Below are 17,552 nucleotides of genomic sequence, written 5' to 3' on the forward strand. Positions count from 1 at the left end.
CTTCCTGCAGGAGTTTCCCCGTTGAGGGAATAATAAAGGATTATCTTCTCTTCAACTTCCTGGCTTTATTTGGTTTGCAATGCACAAAGCGCATGACGCGACCACGACGCGAGCGACACACAAGTAAGTAATGCTCATTCTTAATTTTTCACTCCGAGGCAAGTTGCAGTTGCAAGTGTTATTTCCGGAAAGATTTCTCGTCAATCCGCTTTTTGGATGAATTCATGCTAACGCAGTTATGCATCCATCCATTTTCAACACCGCTTATCCTGTTCTGCGATGTAGGAGACCTTCTCTTCTCTGATCACTATCAATTTGGTGGCTTTGGTTCATTCTGAAAATATTTGCGAGCAGATCTTCATTCACGCATAGCAAGAATAATTCAACTACTTCCCGTGGTAGGAAAATCACATTTATAGTTGTGAATGAGCATTTTTCATGGAAGTGGTCCCCAAATCAGCATTTGTTTGCTACAAAAGCGCTTCATTTATCAGTCGATGCCAGTAACGTCTAGTGACAGGCAAAAAAAAAGAAAAGAAAAATATCTTCCTCTCACACTGAGTTTGTGGATTGAGTTCCACTGTGCTCCTTTACTCCGAAGATTGACCGTCCTTGTGCTTGCCAACTTATTGCCTTGGCATGAAACGGCAGCCATTTGGCATTTTTTTTCACGAATACAGGAAGTCACGATTCTGGGAAGAAGAAAAAAAAAAAAAGATAGCTGATGCCTTTAGTCGGTGTACATTTTCTATAAAGCAGCAGCGTCTGTTGCGAGAGTTCTTTTCCAAAATGCCATCAAGAAAAATTGGACACCCAAATTTTGCAACCATTGTTTGATTTTAGTTAGATGTTCAGTGTTTATACCATAAATACCTTTTTATTTAATTTTTTTTAATTTGGCTTTTTGGAAAAGAGCTCTTTGAGTCATACCGGAAAATATATTTCAAATACATTCTTGATCGTGTGAGTTGATTAATAGGTAGAACGCTTTTCTAAAAACGGCGGGATTGCAATAAATGTCTCCACAAATATACAATTCTATTTTCCCGTTTCCACACACGGCAACGAGCGCAAAGAGAGAATGCACGACAGTTCACCAAGACACAATTTCCACTGAGATAATAGACGATATAGCCATCCGGCTCGTTTCCTGCGGCTTCTGCTCCTACAGCAGACTGTCCAAATTCTTCTCCGCGCTCTCCTTGTCGCCCGAGTTGTCGGCCAGTCGCTGCTTGTTGGCGTACGGCTGCAGAACCGCCACCAAGTCGTGGTGGCCAAAGTGCACGGCCTCGTCCATCGGCGTGTTCCCCCATCTGCGCGCACAACCACGTGTTTGTCATGCAAATGGGAGAACCCGGGGTGGGGGGGTGTAGACTTTTTCTCTACCTGTCCCTGGGGACCGGGTTGACCTTGCAGGCCTCCAGCAGAAAACGTGCTACCTCCGTGTGACCTGCAAGCACACCTTGGGTCAGTGGGACACGGACAAAGTTTTGCGCTACTTTTTCTTTGCCTCGCTGCCAAAATGTTGCTCGGCAGGCTCTGCGTCCTAAAATTGCTTCAAACCTTTCTGAGAATTCAATTTTATGCCGTTAACTTGTAGAATGTCGATCTTCTAAGTTGTATATTATATTGGGCAAAGTTAATCAAGTTTGCTCAAATGAAGGAAATGACCAAAGGTGAAAAAGTCAATGGACGCTACCCTCAGCCGCAGCCACGTGGAGGGCCGTTCTGGAGTCGTAGTCCCTCTGCTCCATGTCCATAGACGACAAGGCGAACCTGGAGCAAAAAAGGAGCAGCGCGTGCGTATAGAAAGGGACATTCAAAAATAATGGGCAAAAAAAACGTTCAATTTGATTCCAAATTTGGAATAATAATACAATCAAAATGTTTTGTTTTTTTTCCTCGCCCACGTGCACATTGGATTTCTTTCAACTGGTGGGTCAATTTGAACCGCAGTGTAGATTTCTGAAAAGTTATTCAAAAGTCATTTCCAATAAAGGAGCATGCGTGCACAGCGTTTCACCTCCTCAGTGCCGAGACGTCTCCCGTGTAGGCGGCAAACAGCAAGTTAATGACCGATTTGACCTAAAGACACAAAGCACACAGTCACACTTTTGGGACTTGGTCAGGTGTTGGCCATGCCCTTCAAAGAGCCATTCTTGTTTTTTTGCTCTCTTACCACCCCCGTGAGGACAAGCGCTGCACATCATGGATGGATGGATGGATGGATGGATGGATGGATGGATGGATGGATGGATGGATTGATTTAATAGAAAGTTAAAAAAAAGTGTTTTGCGCACCTTGGCCATCAGGGGGCAGTGTCATGCTAGATTTATTTGACCGCAGCCACGACGTGAGTCTTTTTTACAGAAGATAAAGAATCTATGATTAGGAATGTTATTCTCTTTACATGCGTGGTCATAACGTGTTCAAATACAAGTTGTTTAAAGCGTCGTTACTATTACCACGACATTTAATGCTAACATTTTGCTTTGTGCGTTAGCAATAAACGAGAAGACGTTTGTAAGACAAAGGCTTTTTTTATTGCTTCATTTTTTTTTCTTTGTCGCCTTTTAAACGAAGCACCACTGTGTTGCGATTGCCATTTTGATTCCCGAAACTACGTTAGCAGGCTATGTTGTTTTTTTTGTGGCTGTGCTTTTGATCTTGCTGTTTTCCCTTCTGTCCAACCGCACGCTAGTTTTTTTTTTTTTGCTGTCGCCTAGCTTCACCTTGTCCTTACCACACACATTTTAGCAAGCAGGTCTGAATTGTCCAGTCTGGGCTAAATGCATCAATTTTAACACGGAAGTAGAGTCTTAAAATGTCCATGTGAGGCGCTAAAAGTGCTTTATTTGTTTTTTTTTTTACAATACCATATATCAAAATATATACTGTAACAGTCAAACAAAACAAAAAAAGCATGAGGTAATGAAACGAGTTACAAGTGTGGATTTTATGGAGACGCTTTGACACACTCAAGGACAGAAAAAAATAAATCCAAAGACAGAAAAAATGAACTTGGAAATGCAGGGTTCATTCAGACAACAATTTCTTCATATTTTTTTTCTTTTCTTTTTTTAAAAAATCACGTCATTTTGCCAACCTTGCAAAACCTTGCATTTCCAATGTCAAGCTTAATGTACATAGAATTAATGATGTCCCAAGACACAAATCAAGCATGATAACATTACAATTTTGTAATTTGACATGATGATCATACAAATGATACAGCAAAAAAAATGTGTGCATGCAAACAGTGAGGATGACAAGTCAAGAAGCCAAACCAAAATTCAGATGCCGCTGACTTTGATTTTGCGCTTGTTGGAGAATGTTCAGAAGCGAACAGCAGATTTGTTGCGCAAGTGATTTCAAACGTTTGAAGAGCTCTGATTTAACAAACACCCGCATGCATCCATTTGAAGGCAGGCAGGCAAGCAGGCGGCGCTCCTTTTTCATGCACGTCGCAATCTCAGACACGTTTCTTAAGAAACGGGCGGCTCGTAAATACAAGTGATTGAAAAATTCATCATCCTTGCCAGGTCCCTTCTGAGCGGAATCATTTGTCCTTTGCAAAAAAACAAAACCGTCACTAAGCAGTCAAACAACGCCCGCGACCTGATCGTCACGACGACGCAATTTCAGTAGCAGCGTTGAACTGAAGTCAAGTCAAAAGTATTGCTAGTCTGAGTAACCAGAGATTGAGGAGGACCCGTCGTGACCATCTGAGGCGTAACGCTAAATTGAGGCAAGACTGCAAAACTTTTTAAAGGAGACATGTGCCTATGATTTTTTTTTTTCCCCCTCCTCAGGCGTAAAGGTCGTCACACTCGACAGGGAGGCAGGCCACCGAGATGCTACAAAAGGTGCCGTTTCCATAATATGTGTTGGCTTTTGCAAAACTTTTCCTGCACTTGGCTGGCCAGGACAAGTGGAGCAGTAATTCATGTTAAGGTCACTTATTTGAGAATACTTTCTTCCCATTTAACTGTCAATGGCTGGCTCTTTGGATTGCGCCGTTGAACACGCACAGGTGTTCTTCTTATTAGGTCTGGATGGGTTCATATGAATACAGACTTGAAACATACAAACGTAGCTTAAAATCAAGGCCAGCAACTATTTCTTGATGCGCTAGCAAGGTAACAGGAGGGTTGAAAGACACCCGCTTTTTAGATCTTAGGATCGCCCGTCGGCACAGTTTGTAACCGGCGAAGCGAGTAGGTAGCGGCGGTTTGCAGCACCCCATTACGAGCGGAATGAGTCAATCCCGAAACTGAGAAGCGGTACTGCACAGATGCTTCGCATCTCTTGACCCGGACAGCCAATTTGTCTGATTTGCGCCAGCCAGCGCAAAACAATATGTAGAAAAACAAAAAAAATACAAATAAATAAAAGTTGTATTTAAATTCAAATAAATCAAATTTGTGAATAATCAGGGATATATTTGAGGCTGATAAGCTTTTTGAAATTGTTTTCCTAAATAACGGTAAATATGTCAAATTCTACTAAACCAGTTTTGTTATTTACAGTAAATCGATTAACCGATTGTTTAATACAATATAGATATTAAATATGAATACATTTGAGGGCAAAAAATGGCTAGATTATTATTAATACAAGACATACACATTTGTGTGTATGTTTAACACGTGTGGAAGTTTACTTTTAGCTCCAATAAATCAATCAACCGTTGAATGAGGTCAATATTTCTTTTGACTCATTTTAGAAAAAAGAAAAAAAAACACACACACACGGACTCACACCTTTTGGTTTCAAATGTTAAGTGCTGAACAAAGGTGAGCTTGTATTGCGTGCGACTAAGTCACAAGGTCGTGCACACACTAAGGCAGCTAGCGGGTCGGGTGGAAAAATAAACGGCCAGTAATGAATCCCTTCCATCAGTCACAGTTTTAAGAAACCCCCCAAAAAAGCCCAATAGTAACAGCTTCACAAGCAATAAATAGTGGTGCAATATTTAAGGGTGACGCGGTTGCGCTAATGTTCCTTTACGCCAATGAGCAGATCTACTCGCTGACGTTGTCCATCCTATAGACTACGGTGGTGGAGGTATCCTGGTGCGACTCGGTGGCCGAGACTTTTTTCCAAAGGGGGGCTTTCAGAGCGAGCTCCTGTTGGAGGCTCTCATAGTCCAAGGCTCCGCGCAATGGCTGCACGAATAACAAAGGAGTCACAAATTGGACCGCAAATGCTATCTCAAGTAAAAGTTTGTGTCGGCAGGTTGACGTCAATACCGTCCGACTGCTACAGCGCGCGCGCGCGCACACACACACGCGCCTCTGTGTTTACGTGTCCTTACCCGCTGTTCTCCTCCCTCCCGGCGAGGATCGTGCTTCTTTGCAAAGTGCCTCAAGTTGTCGTAGTTGTGGAAATTAAAGAGTTCCACCAGTTCCTGCAATGCAAATGACACTTGAGTAGAATCCTCCTTTGTTTTCCTGACCAGCAGAATCCGGGCCAGCCCGTCCGTGTCTTACTCAATGACTTACTGCTAAATAGGATTAGAACACTCACTTCCAACTCGTCCAGAATGTCACGAGAGGTTATTATCATCATTCAGTGATCAGGCCAACACGAGACAGTAAGACTTGGTGCCTATTTCCCGCCCTAAAAATAGCAAAGGATGACTTCCGTACCGTGCAGAAGTGGATCCCTCTGACCGAGTTGCCCATTTTGTCCAAGGGCGGCGACCAGCACATGATGCCCATCACGTTGGGCACCACCAGCAGGATCCCGCCCGCCACGCCCGACTTGGCCGGCAGACCCACCTAGCGCGGGAAAAACAGGAAGGACACGATACGTCAACTGAACATTAGCTGTGCAGGATCGTTAAGACAAGCCCAAGTTTGAAGTGCCTTAGGGCGGAATGTATGGAATGACGTACACAAGATGAGCCACTTTCTAATCCATTCTCATCCATTTGACTCATTATCAGAAATAAAAAAATATATATAATTGGCTCAAAATGCCCCCCACTCCCCCTTGCACTTACGTGGAAGGCAAACTGTCCGGAGAAGTCGTACATGCCGCAGGAGTGCATGAGGCTGAGGGTGTTCCTCACCGCCTCGGGGCTGAGAACGCGCTCGCCCGAGATGGGACAGATGCCGCCGTTGGCCAACGTGGCTGCCATCACGCTGGCGCTCTCGCAGTTCACCTCGATGGAGCACAGCTGAAGGGCCCAAAGGTTAGTCGAGTTTTAATCATACACTGCTTCATTGCCCTTTTCTACCCACTTATAAATGGAATTGAAGCAAATATTTATATTTGATTAAGTTTTTTAAAATTAATTTAATTTTAAAAACATTTTTCTTTAAATGACATTAAAATGTGTAAATTTGTAGACAAGGCCAACTTGGCAATGGAACGTCACTGATGGGCAACCTGAAAGTAGAGGTCCAGCACAGACGTCATGTCGGTCCCCTCGGGGAAGCACTGCAGGGGGGGGGGGAAGAAGAGTGGCTTTAGACAAAAAGCCAAACACTCATGGCGAGGCTGAATATTTGCAGCGCCCAACCTTTTTTTCTTTCAAGTAGTAGCCGATGGCGAAGTTCCTGTCTCCCGACTCGCGCTCCGACTGGAATCTGTTGCGCAAACAAAATAAGGTCATTTCAGTCATGTGACCATCTTGCGAGCCCCCTCCGGTGGAAAAATGCCGTTTGCGAGTGACTCACGTGGCGTTGCTGAAACCGACGTACTCGTTTCCTGCCATGTCCTTCAAGAAGTTCATGATCTGGTGGCAAAAAAAAGAAAATTCTTGACATAAGCAAACCCCTTTGGTGGATTTGAATCAGGAGGCGCAGACACTTACATAGTCAAATTTTTCTGCGTTTCCTTCACCTTGCTGAGAGAAGAAGAAAGAAAAAGCAAGGTGGTTACGTGCGGCCCTTGGCGGGTGGAAGGAAACATTGTCGCGGTCAAATGATAAAACGCTAGGGCAGCAGAGTTCTAAAGAATGAGCAGATATGAATAGATGCTTACAAACGGGCGTCAAATCACATAGTAATGCTATGAGTTACAGAGAATGGCTACGGATTTGTGCCGAGGTTACCAGGAGGGAAACGCTTTTGTACTTGCCCGGCTGGCTGGCTGGCCGGTTGGACGGCCGTTTAGTAGACAAAAGTGTTACAAAATTCAAATGAGGTGATTATGTGCAAAAAAGCTGTTTTTAAGCACAGCCCCTCCCTTCCTGTGTTTACCTTTTAGAAATGACTGCAAATAATTTTGGCCACTTGTGTCGCTGTTGTCTTTGTTGAAATGGAAATGCATGTCAAATGTTGCTGAATACATTTGCATGTATCTTTTTCTCTTTTTGGGCTGCTGATGAGCACCGAGAGAACACAAAGTATTAAATGGACATGCATTTGTTCATCGTTTTACATGTTACATGTTTTTTTTTTTTTAATACCCCCCCAAATATGAAGTTGTACTGTATTTGTAGGTTCTCCACTTAATTGTGGCGAAGAAATCGAAAACAAAGATGCACGGATGGGGAGTCACTACAAAGGATTTCTACAGGCTGATTGGAGAAGAGAAGGTAAGGGGTGGGGAGTGCGAGGAAAAAGATATGGAAAAGGAAGAAAAAATTACCAACGTCATTTGACCTGCAGCAGCAGTCATTATTTCCCACAGTTCCTAAGTCTGGAAAATATGCAACATACAAAAACAGCAACAGTATGTGTAGCACCACGCAACACTTTGGGGAGGGAGGGAGGGAGGGAGGGAGCCAGGGGGGACTATTTGCTGTCACCAAATGTGAAAAGTGCTAGGAATACTTTTCCGGCACGCTTTTACTCTCTTTGTCACAAAAGTCTTACTCGAATCCCGCTCAAAACCGGCTCAAGTCCAAATGGGGCATTCCCAAGCACATGTCATTTCACTTGCAAAATGCAGACACATGCGGGCACTGCCCCCGGTCAAAGTCGGCCAAAGAGGGAAGACTCACACATTTCCTATTTTTCGGGCAACAATCATCACCTGCATAGTTGCCGTACGCAATTGACAGATTTCATTTTTTTTAAAGCAAACGTATAGGCAAAAAAGGTCAGGCTCTTTTTTGTTAAAAATGAACATATAGGCGGAAAAAGCCAAGCTCTTTTTTATTTTATTTTTCAAAGAGAACATATTGGCACGAAAGGCCAGGCTCTTTTTTTTTTTTTAAAGCTAATATATAGGCAGAAAAGGCCATCCAGGCTCATAGGAAAGTAGTAAATGGTGTCAAGGAGGTATGTTGACTGAGGGTTTAGCCTGGAAGCTGTCGCAAGAAAACCCAAAACAAAGCGAGCTAGCAAGGTTGCTGGTCCAAAAAAAACAAAAACAAATCGAGCATGGAAGTTGATGTCCTTGAATCGATCCTATCATTGAAATATCACAAAGACTGTTTGCCTGGGTGATATTTTCCAAAGGTCATGATGGGTTCTTGTTGCTCTGTTTACTTGTAGATATTCTGCCTGGCGATCGAGGCAACCGAGGCAGCGTTTCTTAACGAGCAGGCGTCAAATCGAATTTGCTCAAAAGTTTGGCACGACGTCCGCGTAGCGATCTTCGGAATGAAGCCAAACCGGCCGCGATCCTCTCGCGGTCTGGAATGGAGCCTATCTTTGGCTGTTGAGTCCAAAGTTTGGAATGCGTTGACGCATATCAACACTTGTGTCAATCGGCAATTGGGGTCCTTCCGCAAGTACAAGCACGTTGGACGTTGTCGGACGAGGGAGGCGCAACGACAAGTCGGACGACCGCTCAAACGTACGGTGCGGCGACGCCTCGACAAGAAAGCGTGACTCGTATTTGTAGATACAAAGAGCTACATTTGGTTTAGCGTCGACACTAAGTGAAGTGAGAGAGAAAACCAAAAAAAGCTTTTACCTTGATCAGAGAAGTACAAACAATGGCGCCGGCGTTCACCATGGGGTTGTGGGGCTTATCTGCAAAGCGTCGAGCGCTCGGTTAGTAATTGCCGACCCGTGATGCAAAGCAAGATCGTAAAGCCACGCACGTCGCAGTTTGTTTGCCAGTTAATCATTCGCCGTGAGATAAAAACAATGCGGTTAAGCGAGTCCCTCGCTAAGCGGCCCGGTTGGGTGCGTCACCTTCGACCGCCCCGACTGGCACGGCATAACTTCAAATGAAGAGATTTCCTCATGCCGTAGAAACGAAAGAAAGAAAGGTGTGGTGGGTCCAGTCTACCCACCGTCTTCATCCAGAAAGAGCTTGTTGAAACGCAGGCCGCTGGGCTCCTTGCCAAGGAAACTGTGCACGTACTCGGTGCCGTAGTCGTTGACGGCCACGGCGTACTTGAGAGGCTTGACGCACGACTGCAGACAGAAGGGGACCTTGGTGTCGCCCACGGTGTGTCTGCAACAGACAAAGCTTTTGGAACTGGGAGCTAGGCGGTCCTTACGAGAGCATGCCATTCCACACTTTGGAAACATCAGTGCACTTAGTCACGGTGTCCCGCAGGGGTCCGTACTCAGACCGGGACTGTTTACCTGAGCAAATTAGGTCAAGTTCGACAGCTATGTTGATGGCATGCATGCAAGCCTGCCATCATGATGAAACTATTCAGCACCCCCTCCCCCTCACCTCTGACCATCCACCGTGCACAGAGAGACAGCCCACATGTCTGGGCTGAATTTGGCAAGTTGAGGAATGTAGTCAGCCACCTGAAAGAAGAGGAGGGGAAAAATCATCTGAAGAAAGAACATCACAGCCACAGCTTGAGAAATGTGACACCTCTTCATGAATCAATCGTCCAGTCAGGACAGCAAGCACAAGGACCACGCGATTCATGATTGATACACAAGCTGCCATCTTTTTTGCTTCAAGCTAACGCATGATCATGCGAGAAAACAAACGTGACGTGGATCTACGGACAAACCTGCCCTTCAGAGAGCGATTTGGCCTTCTCGTAGAGCTCGTCAATGTGGGAAGTGAAGGACTGGAAGTCGGGGATGACGAACTTCTTGCGGAAGGCCTGCGTGAGCAGGATAATGTTGCTCTGGACACACCTGATGAACAAGACCACAAACAAATAGCATGCTCAAACACAGCCAACGCATGCAACTAAGAGCGGGGGGAGGGGGGGGTAATAAAAATAGTTTGCTCATCGAGTTCGCAACTCCGATGTGAAACAAACTTTTGTCGATGAAGAGGCTTCATGGACAATATGGTGGTTTATGGCTTCAGCCGCCATGAACCCATATTGAGAAGATGGCCGCCGGCCGTCATTGTGCTTGATGGAACAACTTCAAATGGCCGGAAGCACGAGAGAAACCACATTGGCCTTAGTTATGTGCGTTCCTCTCACTCACTTCTTGAACTGCTGCCTGTCCAAGGTGACGCCGTCCGGAGAGCTCTTTAAGGTCTCTTTCAGTGTTTCCATACATTCTTTCAGTCGGGGATCTCCGCTGCGAAGTCCTGTGCTTTTAAGAGCCTCAAAAGATAAGAGAAGAAACATCAGCCTTTATTTCGCCTCTCGTTATCTGAGAGCCAGTCAAAATCGGCCCAATTTCACATCACTATGGGAATTAAAACAATTCCAGGGGGCGCTGTTAGGATGGTAAAGGCCTTTCCGAGCAGCAACCCCAACGAAAGCGAAGAATCGACACCTTGCCTTTTGGAAAATCGTCAAATGTAAAAATAAAAACAATTGCAGGACTTACTGTAAGGAATTTATGCGCCGGAATAGTTTCTTGACCTTCGGCGACTGTGTAGAAAAGCAAATCCTCCAGACTGGGCAGGATGCCGGCATTTCTTCTCCTAGGTGGGGGAAAAAACAACAAGCCGTTTGCAACGTAGAGCTCATCTTGTTGCTCAGCTCCGCAACTTGCTCATAAAAAAACAACTCTGAGCAAGAATTGGCTCAAATCCAATGCTAACATTTCCTGCTGCTGATACTGTTCACGCCGCAGATATCAGTTGGCCATTCAAAATCGCTCCCGGTAGTCTGAGATGCACCGTCAAAAAGGATCGATAAGGGCAGCGGGGTCAAGGGTGCTACCGTGACGACACAAGCCGCAGGGAGAAGAGCATCCGTGAAGACGCTAAAAGCATCCGTTCCGTATCGATTGCATTTCAGTTGAGTGTCATCGGATGCCACAGCTGATTCATTGTTGTCGTTTTCCCCGTTGATGCAAAAAAAAAAAAAAAAAAAAATTGCACTTTGCTGGTAAAAGCGGCATGGTCGAATTCCGGGGATTCTCCGGCCTTGAGCCCCGCCAAATTGTCTGTGACGCTCGGATTAATAGAGTCAACACGGCAGTCCTGTTCACACGCCGATTGGGACAAAAAAGTCACAGCACTCCAAATGTTCCCCTTTTGAAAACAATGCAAAATGCGTGCGTGCGTGCTTGTGTTGCACATGGATGATGCATTTCGCAAGACTCTTTTTTCCCCCCACTGACGATATTTTCGCAAGACTGCCCCCCCCCCCCCCACTGACGATATTGCCCCTTTTTTTTTTTTACAGAACGTCACGAGGTTCTAAACAACGCGCAAACATCCCAGCCGAGCTGTTCAAGGTGAGTGTGAAAGTCTCGACTCCGAGTGCGTTCGGTGGCTGGATGAACTTTAACCCTAGTAATGCCATTGAGCACCATGAGCAGTGCGTGTGTCACAACTTTGAAATGTGTCACGGCCATTATTTGCACATGTCAAAGTAGATGAACGTAATCATTTGGTCAGCTGGGCGGCTTATCGTGCCCAGTTGACTCTCAAAGACGGCTTCTGCTTTCTATTTCTGTCCGTCATCCAACACATTATCCTTAATTTGCTTTTGTTGCGATGACTTCATCCTTCACGCGGCATCTTCAGCGTCCTCTTATGTTTGTTTCCCAAGAAGCCACGTGTCACACTTCATGTTCAAGCATAAATTAGGAGCAGTGCGTGGAAAACCTTAATTCACGGCCATAATGAAAGCTTTTAAATAGCACCCCGCGTTGCGTGCCGAGCTAATCGACTTTGTCAGCTCCAGTCTCAATTAACTTTGAAGAGAGCTTGCTGGGATTTTTTTTAAGAGGGTGTCGCTACCTCCATACCCCATTTAGACATTTGGCACCGTGTCCTGCTGGCATGTCGTGTGTCCTAAATGCTGTCAGCCAGTTCGGCACACAATGGGATTTAATTTGGAGCTGGTAGCCTAATCAAGTAACCGGATAGAAGTTTCCAGATTCTTGAATTGCACAGTCGCACAGAGTTGGTTCCTACAAATGTGCATAATTGCAAATGCTGCTTTTCACTGCACCATCGGTTCTGAGACGCACGCTTTCATTTTTTTTTCTGTCAAATGTTGCTGTTTCACATTACCTCAAGCCAAATGTTTGCACACTAGCACCGAGCTGGTCAAGGTCATAATCTTCTCGTAGCTCTTTTCTGCTGAGTGGAAATATCAAAAGGGTCGGAAGGGAATTTAACGTACAGGAATTGCTGTTTAGCAATTGAAGTTTTCACTTCATTACGGTGCTATTACCTTTTTAGTTTTAGGAATTGGAGCTTTTGCCTCGTGTTTCTTGTTTTCCCAGGTACCGCAACTGGATTTTTAGATTTGCCTTTTTTTTTTTTAAACCCTTTAACTAAGCATGTTAAAAATCTAAACGTAAACAAACAGAAGGAGTACAGGGATAGGCACAGTTTGTACTTTAAGTCGGCGTGTTTACATTTCAGCACTCAGCGCCAGGACCTATTTGCGCCATTACGACGACAAATATTAGCGGCAGAACCACGCGCATGTCAATGTGTGACTTCTGCTCCATATAAGCGGTTAATTCCACTTCCAGTGGACCGTTGCACATGACTAGGTTTCGTTTGGCGTCTTTTAAATCCAGAATAGCGAAACGATCAAATGTGACGCCATAAATACGGGCCCGGTGACATCCTGTCATTGAGCTCCAGACAGTCTTCGCCCGCACGCCAACTAGAAGCCACGACGGTGCCCGCCTTACTTCTCTGCGGCCGCATCAATGTCGTCGTCCTTCTTCTTCGGTTCGTCTAGCTTCAGCTCTCCCCCAGCCTTCGCGCAGTACGACCGGAGATGGACGGACGCCGCAGGGTACGCGCGGCCATTGAGGAGCTTGAGTCGGGTGGAGGAGGCGGCGCCCGAGCACCGGTGGCGGCTGGCGAGCAACCCGACCGATGGACACTTGAGGTTGGCTTTCAACAACTCCTTGAGCGCTGTGGCGATTCTAAAATGGAACATTTCAATCCCCGTCGGGTTATTGAAGACGCGTTGCTTAGATTAGAAGAAGAAGGTCCCGCGTGGAAAAAGACGAATGAACACACGTTAGGACGTCTGAGGCGATGACTCATAATACACCGGCGCCGATTTATAAATACAGACGCAGGCCACACCCACATCCGCTTCCATTGGGTAAAAGACGGCGACGTCACATATGACGTTTACTTACAGTAAGTGTGTACAGTACAATGTGAGAGGAACATATTCGGGGAGAGAGGTACATCGATTTACGAGCCTCTACTAGCAGTACGGGGACACATCCTAAACTGTTCAACACCTAATCTCACAAAGTCCTTTTTCAATATTAGTCTCTTTTTTTTTTTGTTGCAGTGGATCAAGAACAATCCAGTACAGGCAATCATACCTGTCAAACGGGACTGAGGGCAACAAATCCCAAGTTCTTTCCTCCACCACGCCCTCTAGTGTCCACGCGCCAGAAGGGGAAAAGTTGCCACGACTGCAGCAGATAGACGGACGTCGTACCGTGTTGCTCAAACATGTGCAAGTTGGTGAGCTACTACACGCTGTGCGTCTTTGTGTGCTCTCAGCTCCGTTTTGCGAGCGTTTGGGCGGACGATGAGGTCAAGATCGAGGTGGTGCAGCAGCCCGACACGTGCGAAAAAAAGAGCAAGAAAGGAGACCTGATGAACGTCCACTACGATGGCTTCCTCGCTAAAGATGGAACTCAGTTCTACTGCAGGTTTTTATGCTTTTATTCAAATGCCTCTCTCAAATGCATATCGTACCACCTTCGTATGTCGTTAAAGTCTCGACACACCTTCATTTAAGAAACGCCAGAGATGTCTGTTAAAGACACCAGCAACAACTTTTTATCTGGAGCGTTACAAAGCATGCTAAGAAATGAGATGATGGAGAAAAAAAATCTCACCTGGTCATTATTTCAGCCGCCACGACAAAGCCGGTCACCCGCAGTGGTTCATCCTGGGCGTAGGGCAAGTCATCAAGGGTCTGGACTTCGGGATGCTTGACATGTGCGCAGGGGAGAAGAGAAAAATCACCATTCCACCCTCCTTGGCCTTTGGGGAGAAAGGCAAAGGTGTGGACGCCATCGTCGCTGGTGTCTCTGTCCGATCGGATCTTCTTTCACATTGTGTCTTTGCCTTGCAGCTCCTCTAGCTGAGGGGAGGTCCTCGCATCCCCTTTTTCGTCTCTCCGTGGCATGACTGTAAGCATGCGCTCAGGTTTTTAAGCTTCTACACTTGACTTTAAAGTCACCACTTCTGCTCACTTCATTGACTTGCCTTTGCACCAATGCATGCGTGTGGGGGTGTCTTGTTGAATTGAATTGGCTTTAGTGGTTTCTGTTTTTCACTTGTGGAAGCAGCTCTTCACCAAGATACATCAAGCCCCCCTCCAACAAAAACAACTACGGGTATACAAATCATTTAAAAATCTTTTAAATCCAGGTCCTGTCCCACCCAACGCGACGGTGGTCTTTCAAGTGGAGGTCTACTCCGTGTCCCGAGGTCCACGCAGCATGGAAGCTTTTGGACAAGTGGACACCGACCAAGACCGAAGTCTCACAAAGGCCGAGGTAGGAACAACGGCGGGATCCCAGCCCAATTGCCCTCTCAACTTTTGCCCGTACTTTCAGATCAAGGCCCACTTGAGGATGGAGTTTGAAAGAAACGGCAAGCCGGGAGACGACGCCCACTACGAGAAGATCATCACGGACATCTTCCGCAAGACCGACACCGACAAAGACGGGATCATCAGCGCCAACGAGTACAACATTTATCAACACGACGAGCTCTAGTCCCCTCGGCCGGTAGTACGTTCCTTTCTTTTTGAACATTTATATATTCCACAAATGTCTTTTGGGTCTGAAGGCACTGAAGTTAAAAAACAAAATGCAGAAAGGCGTCTTTAATGGCTCATCCAGGAAAAGGTGCCAAACCATGAGAATGTTGGAATTGATTTCATAATGGTGGTTTGAGATCTGTGGACGTTTTGAAGACACTTAAGTGTCAGAAAATGTCAAGGGAAAAAAAATTTTGAATAAAATCTTGACAGATGCGGTCTGAGATGACATCACGTCCCATGTGCTTTGCTTCTGTGACATCGGATCGCAAGTTTATGAGATGTTGATCCGGATGGACGGCACTCTGATGGCGGCCGCCTTCACTTGTGACGTCAGGTCCGCGCCCAGCGGTGCCCTGCAACACCACGTTTCAGCGGGGAAAATTCGGAAATATGACGACCCAAACGCGCGCACGTACTTTGGCTGGTAGCTGACCTCCGCGTTGGGAGGCAGAATCCCTCTCCCTTCCCTGAGTCGCTCCACACCGTTCCTGCAAACGGGTCAGTTTGAATTGATTCAAAACGTGTCACTTCCTAAAAATCGTGGAGACGCACCAAGCGATCATCACGCCGTTGTCAGTGCAGAATTTGGCCGGAGGGCAGAGTAGGCGGAGGCCCGTTGCCTCGGTGATGACGCCCAGAGCTTTGCGGACATACTGGTTGCTGGCCACGCCTCCCGACACAACCTGGAACCGAGGAAATTTGAAAACCCACTTCATGTATCGTGCCTGCATCATTTTGGCATTTGGTGACACGCGCACTCACCAGTGTGGGCTCGAGCGAGGGCAGCAGTCCGTTGGCCTTACAAAAGAGGACGGCGCGATGCGTACGCTTGGCCAGATGACACGCGACCGTGTGCTGCGTCGCCGCCGCAATGTCGTTGACGCAGGAGAGCAGAGTTCCCTGTTTGATTCCTGCGGATGGAGGGAAAGAAGAACTCATTCTACTCGTGATCTCAGTTGCTTTTCCAAACAACAAAATATGCACGTGAACATTGTTGTTGCCATCTTCGCACTCTTCACCCGTACCTTCCTCCGCTTCTTTTTTTTCTATGGTCATTTTAATTTGATTTCGTAGGCCGGCAAAAGAGAAACTGCAGTCGTATGTTTGTCCCATGGGTGTCTTGAAAGGAAACCTTGAGCGGTCGCCGTCCCGGGCCAGCCGCTCGATGGCCTGACCTCCGCTCAGCGCGGAGCAAAGCGGGTGCTTGGTCAGCGACAGACGTCTCGCCACCTGTGGACGTACACAAAAATGCATGACACGGCAGGGCGGGGCACTTTGGTGGGCGGTGTAAGACTTCAACGCGTCTCACTTTATCCAGAGTATCACCTGGAGCTTCATCCAGTGTGCGACCCAGTAGAAGAAAATCGTCCACGCCGCGAGCCACGGCTAGCAGCGAGTGCCCGCCCGACACGAGCAGCACCAGGAAGGGGAAGGGGACCGGCTGGAGCAGGCGGACAGTCAGGGCGTGGGCCTCCATGTGGTGGATGGGGATGAAGGGGGTCCCGTGGCGCCTCACAAAACTGAGGCTGAACTCCAGGCCCACACCCAAGCTCAGGGCCAGGCCCGGCTTCACCGTGGTGGCGACGGCCGACAGCTGACGCGGGTCCACGCCGCTCCGCTCCAACGCCTCGTGGACTACGCGCTCTATGTGTTCCCTGTGAAGCTGCTGGGCCACAGTGGGGATGATGCCGCCTGTCCTGCAGTGGGAGACCTTAACTCAGGGAAGCAATTTTCCATGTTTTTGGGGTTGCAATGGTGCCGAAACAAAAGTTTAATTCAGTCTATGACAACACAAGTCAAGGGACCACACTGTATTGCTCATTATGTATTTTGTTTGTACTTTTAAAACATGGGGGGTAATGGCAGGTGAACAGAGGATGCTCACCTGAGGTGCACCTCTTTCTGGGAGTGTAGGGACTCCCCCAGGATAGAACCTGTCTCGTTGAGTACGGCCGCTCCGGTGTCGTCGCAGCTCGTCTCGATGCCCAAAACCAGCCGCGAGGGACCAGAACCCGGGGAGCCTTCACCCGTGGCGACGTCGCCATACCGCCGCTGTTTAAATGGTGACCGTAGTCTCTGAATGAGCTTGTTCGCTTTGGAAGCGAACATACTAACAGAAATTTACAGTCAGTTTAAATGAGCAAGTGACTGAGAAAAACTTCATCCCACGTAAAATTTTAATCTATACAACTAGAAAGAGGACGACTGTCGATAGAAAGAAGTTTGTTGTTTTTCCGAGGTCAATCTATCTACTTCCGGTTCATGTGTTCTTCGATTCCTACGTAGTCATCCCTGTTTGGCACCTCAGTGCGATGGCGTGCAGTGCAATTAAAATAAAAAAAATAGCAACATCCATAATAATAATAATAGTGATGAATTATTCGTCTTCTTCTTCGTTTCCTGTTCCCTCCATCTCCTGTGCCGGGGTATCTTGTTAGCACAGCGACATTTATTAGGACATAAAATAATATAAACAATAAATAAG

General features: G+C 46.6%; 3 protein-coding genes across 9 annotated transcripts; 1 reads left to right on the forward strand and 2 right to left on the reverse strand.

Moving 5' to 3' along the window:
• Positions 1-395: 395 nt before the first annotated feature.
• On the reverse strand, positions 396-13,326 carry glsb (glutaminase b). Of its 4 annotated transcripts, XM_061287513.1 has the most exons (18): positions 12,951-13,326; positions 10,674-10,770; positions 10,323-10,444; positions 9,890-10,019; positions 9,595-9,674; positions 9,203-9,366; positions 8,878-8,936; positions 6,824-6,856; positions 6,687-6,745; positions 6,530-6,596; positions 6,397-6,447; positions 6,008-6,184; positions 5,652-5,783; positions 5,318-5,410; positions 2,024-2,085; positions 1,700-1,776; positions 1,387-1,450; positions 396-1,313 (listed from the first exon to the last, which is right to left on the reverse strand). In XM_061287513.1, the coding sequence occupies exons 1-18, from the start codon at positions 13,202-13,204 to the stop codon at positions 1,166-1,168; spliced, it is 1,869 nt and encodes a 622-aa protein (XP_061143497.1). In that variant the 5' UTR covers positions 13,205-13,326; the 3' UTR covers positions 396-1,165. The 4 variants fall into 4 exon arrangements, with proteins under 4 accessions (XP_061143497.1, XP_061143499.1, XP_061143501.1 ...); XM_061287514.1 differs by lacking the exons at positions 396-1,313; positions 1,387-1,450; positions 1,700-1,776; positions 2,024-2,085 and adding an exon at positions 2,834-5,168; XM_061287515.1 differs by lacking the exons at positions 9,203-9,366; positions 9,595-9,674; positions 9,890-10,019; ... (1 more) ...; positions 10,674-10,770; positions 12,951-13,326 and adding an exon at positions 9,008-9,183.
• Positions 13,012-17,434, forward strand: LOC133160015 (peptidyl-prolyl cis-trans isomerase FKBP7-like). Of its 2 annotated transcripts, XR_009715782.1 has the most exons (7): positions 13,012-13,153; positions 13,574-13,943; positions 14,149-14,300; positions 14,671-14,798; positions 14,859-15,035; positions 15,278-15,565; positions 15,650-17,434. XR_009715782.1 is itself a non-coding variant. In XM_061287537.1 (5 exons), exons 2-5 carry the CDS (start codon positions 13,741-13,743, stop codon positions 15,018-15,020), a joined length of 645 nt encoding a protein of 214 aa, XP_061143521.1. In that variant the 5' UTR covers positions 13,012-13,153; positions 13,574-13,740; the 3' UTR covers positions 15,021-15,293. The 2 variants fall into 2 exon arrangements, 1 of the variants encoding a protein (XP_061143521.1); XM_061287537.1 differs by lacking the exon at positions 15,650-17,434 and having other exon boundaries at positions 14,859-15,293.
• Positions 15,116-17,176, reverse strand: osgepl1 (O-sialoglycoprotein endopeptidase-like 1). Of its 3 annotated transcripts, XM_061287526.1 has the most exons (7): positions 16,953-17,176; positions 16,377-16,764; positions 16,093-16,297; positions 15,830-15,978; positions 15,620-15,750; positions 15,484-15,555; positions 15,116-15,420 (listed from the first exon to the last, which is right to left on the reverse strand). In XM_061287526.1, the coding sequence occupies exons 1-7, from the start codon at positions 17,174-17,176 to the stop codon at positions 15,339-15,341; spliced, it is 1,251 nt and encodes a 416-aa protein (XP_061143510.1). In that variant the 3' UTR covers positions 15,116-15,338. The 3 variants fall into 3 exon arrangements, with proteins under 3 accessions (XP_061143510.1, XP_061143507.1, XP_061143508.1); XM_061287523.1 differs by having other exon boundaries at positions 15,830-16,297; XM_061287524.1 differs by having other exon boundaries at positions 15,830-16,297; positions 16,377-16,759; positions 16,953-17,112.
• Positions 17,435-17,552: the final 118 nt, after the last annotated feature.

Source organism: Syngnathus typhle, linkage group LG9 (assembly GCF_033458585.1).
Source record: "Syngnathus typhle isolate RoL2023-S1 ecotype Sweden linkage group LG9, RoL_Styp_1.0, whole genome shotgun sequence".
Classification (NCBI taxonomy): domain Eukaryota; kingdom Metazoa; phylum Chordata; class Actinopteri; order Syngnathiformes; family Syngnathidae; genus Syngnathus; species Syngnathus typhle.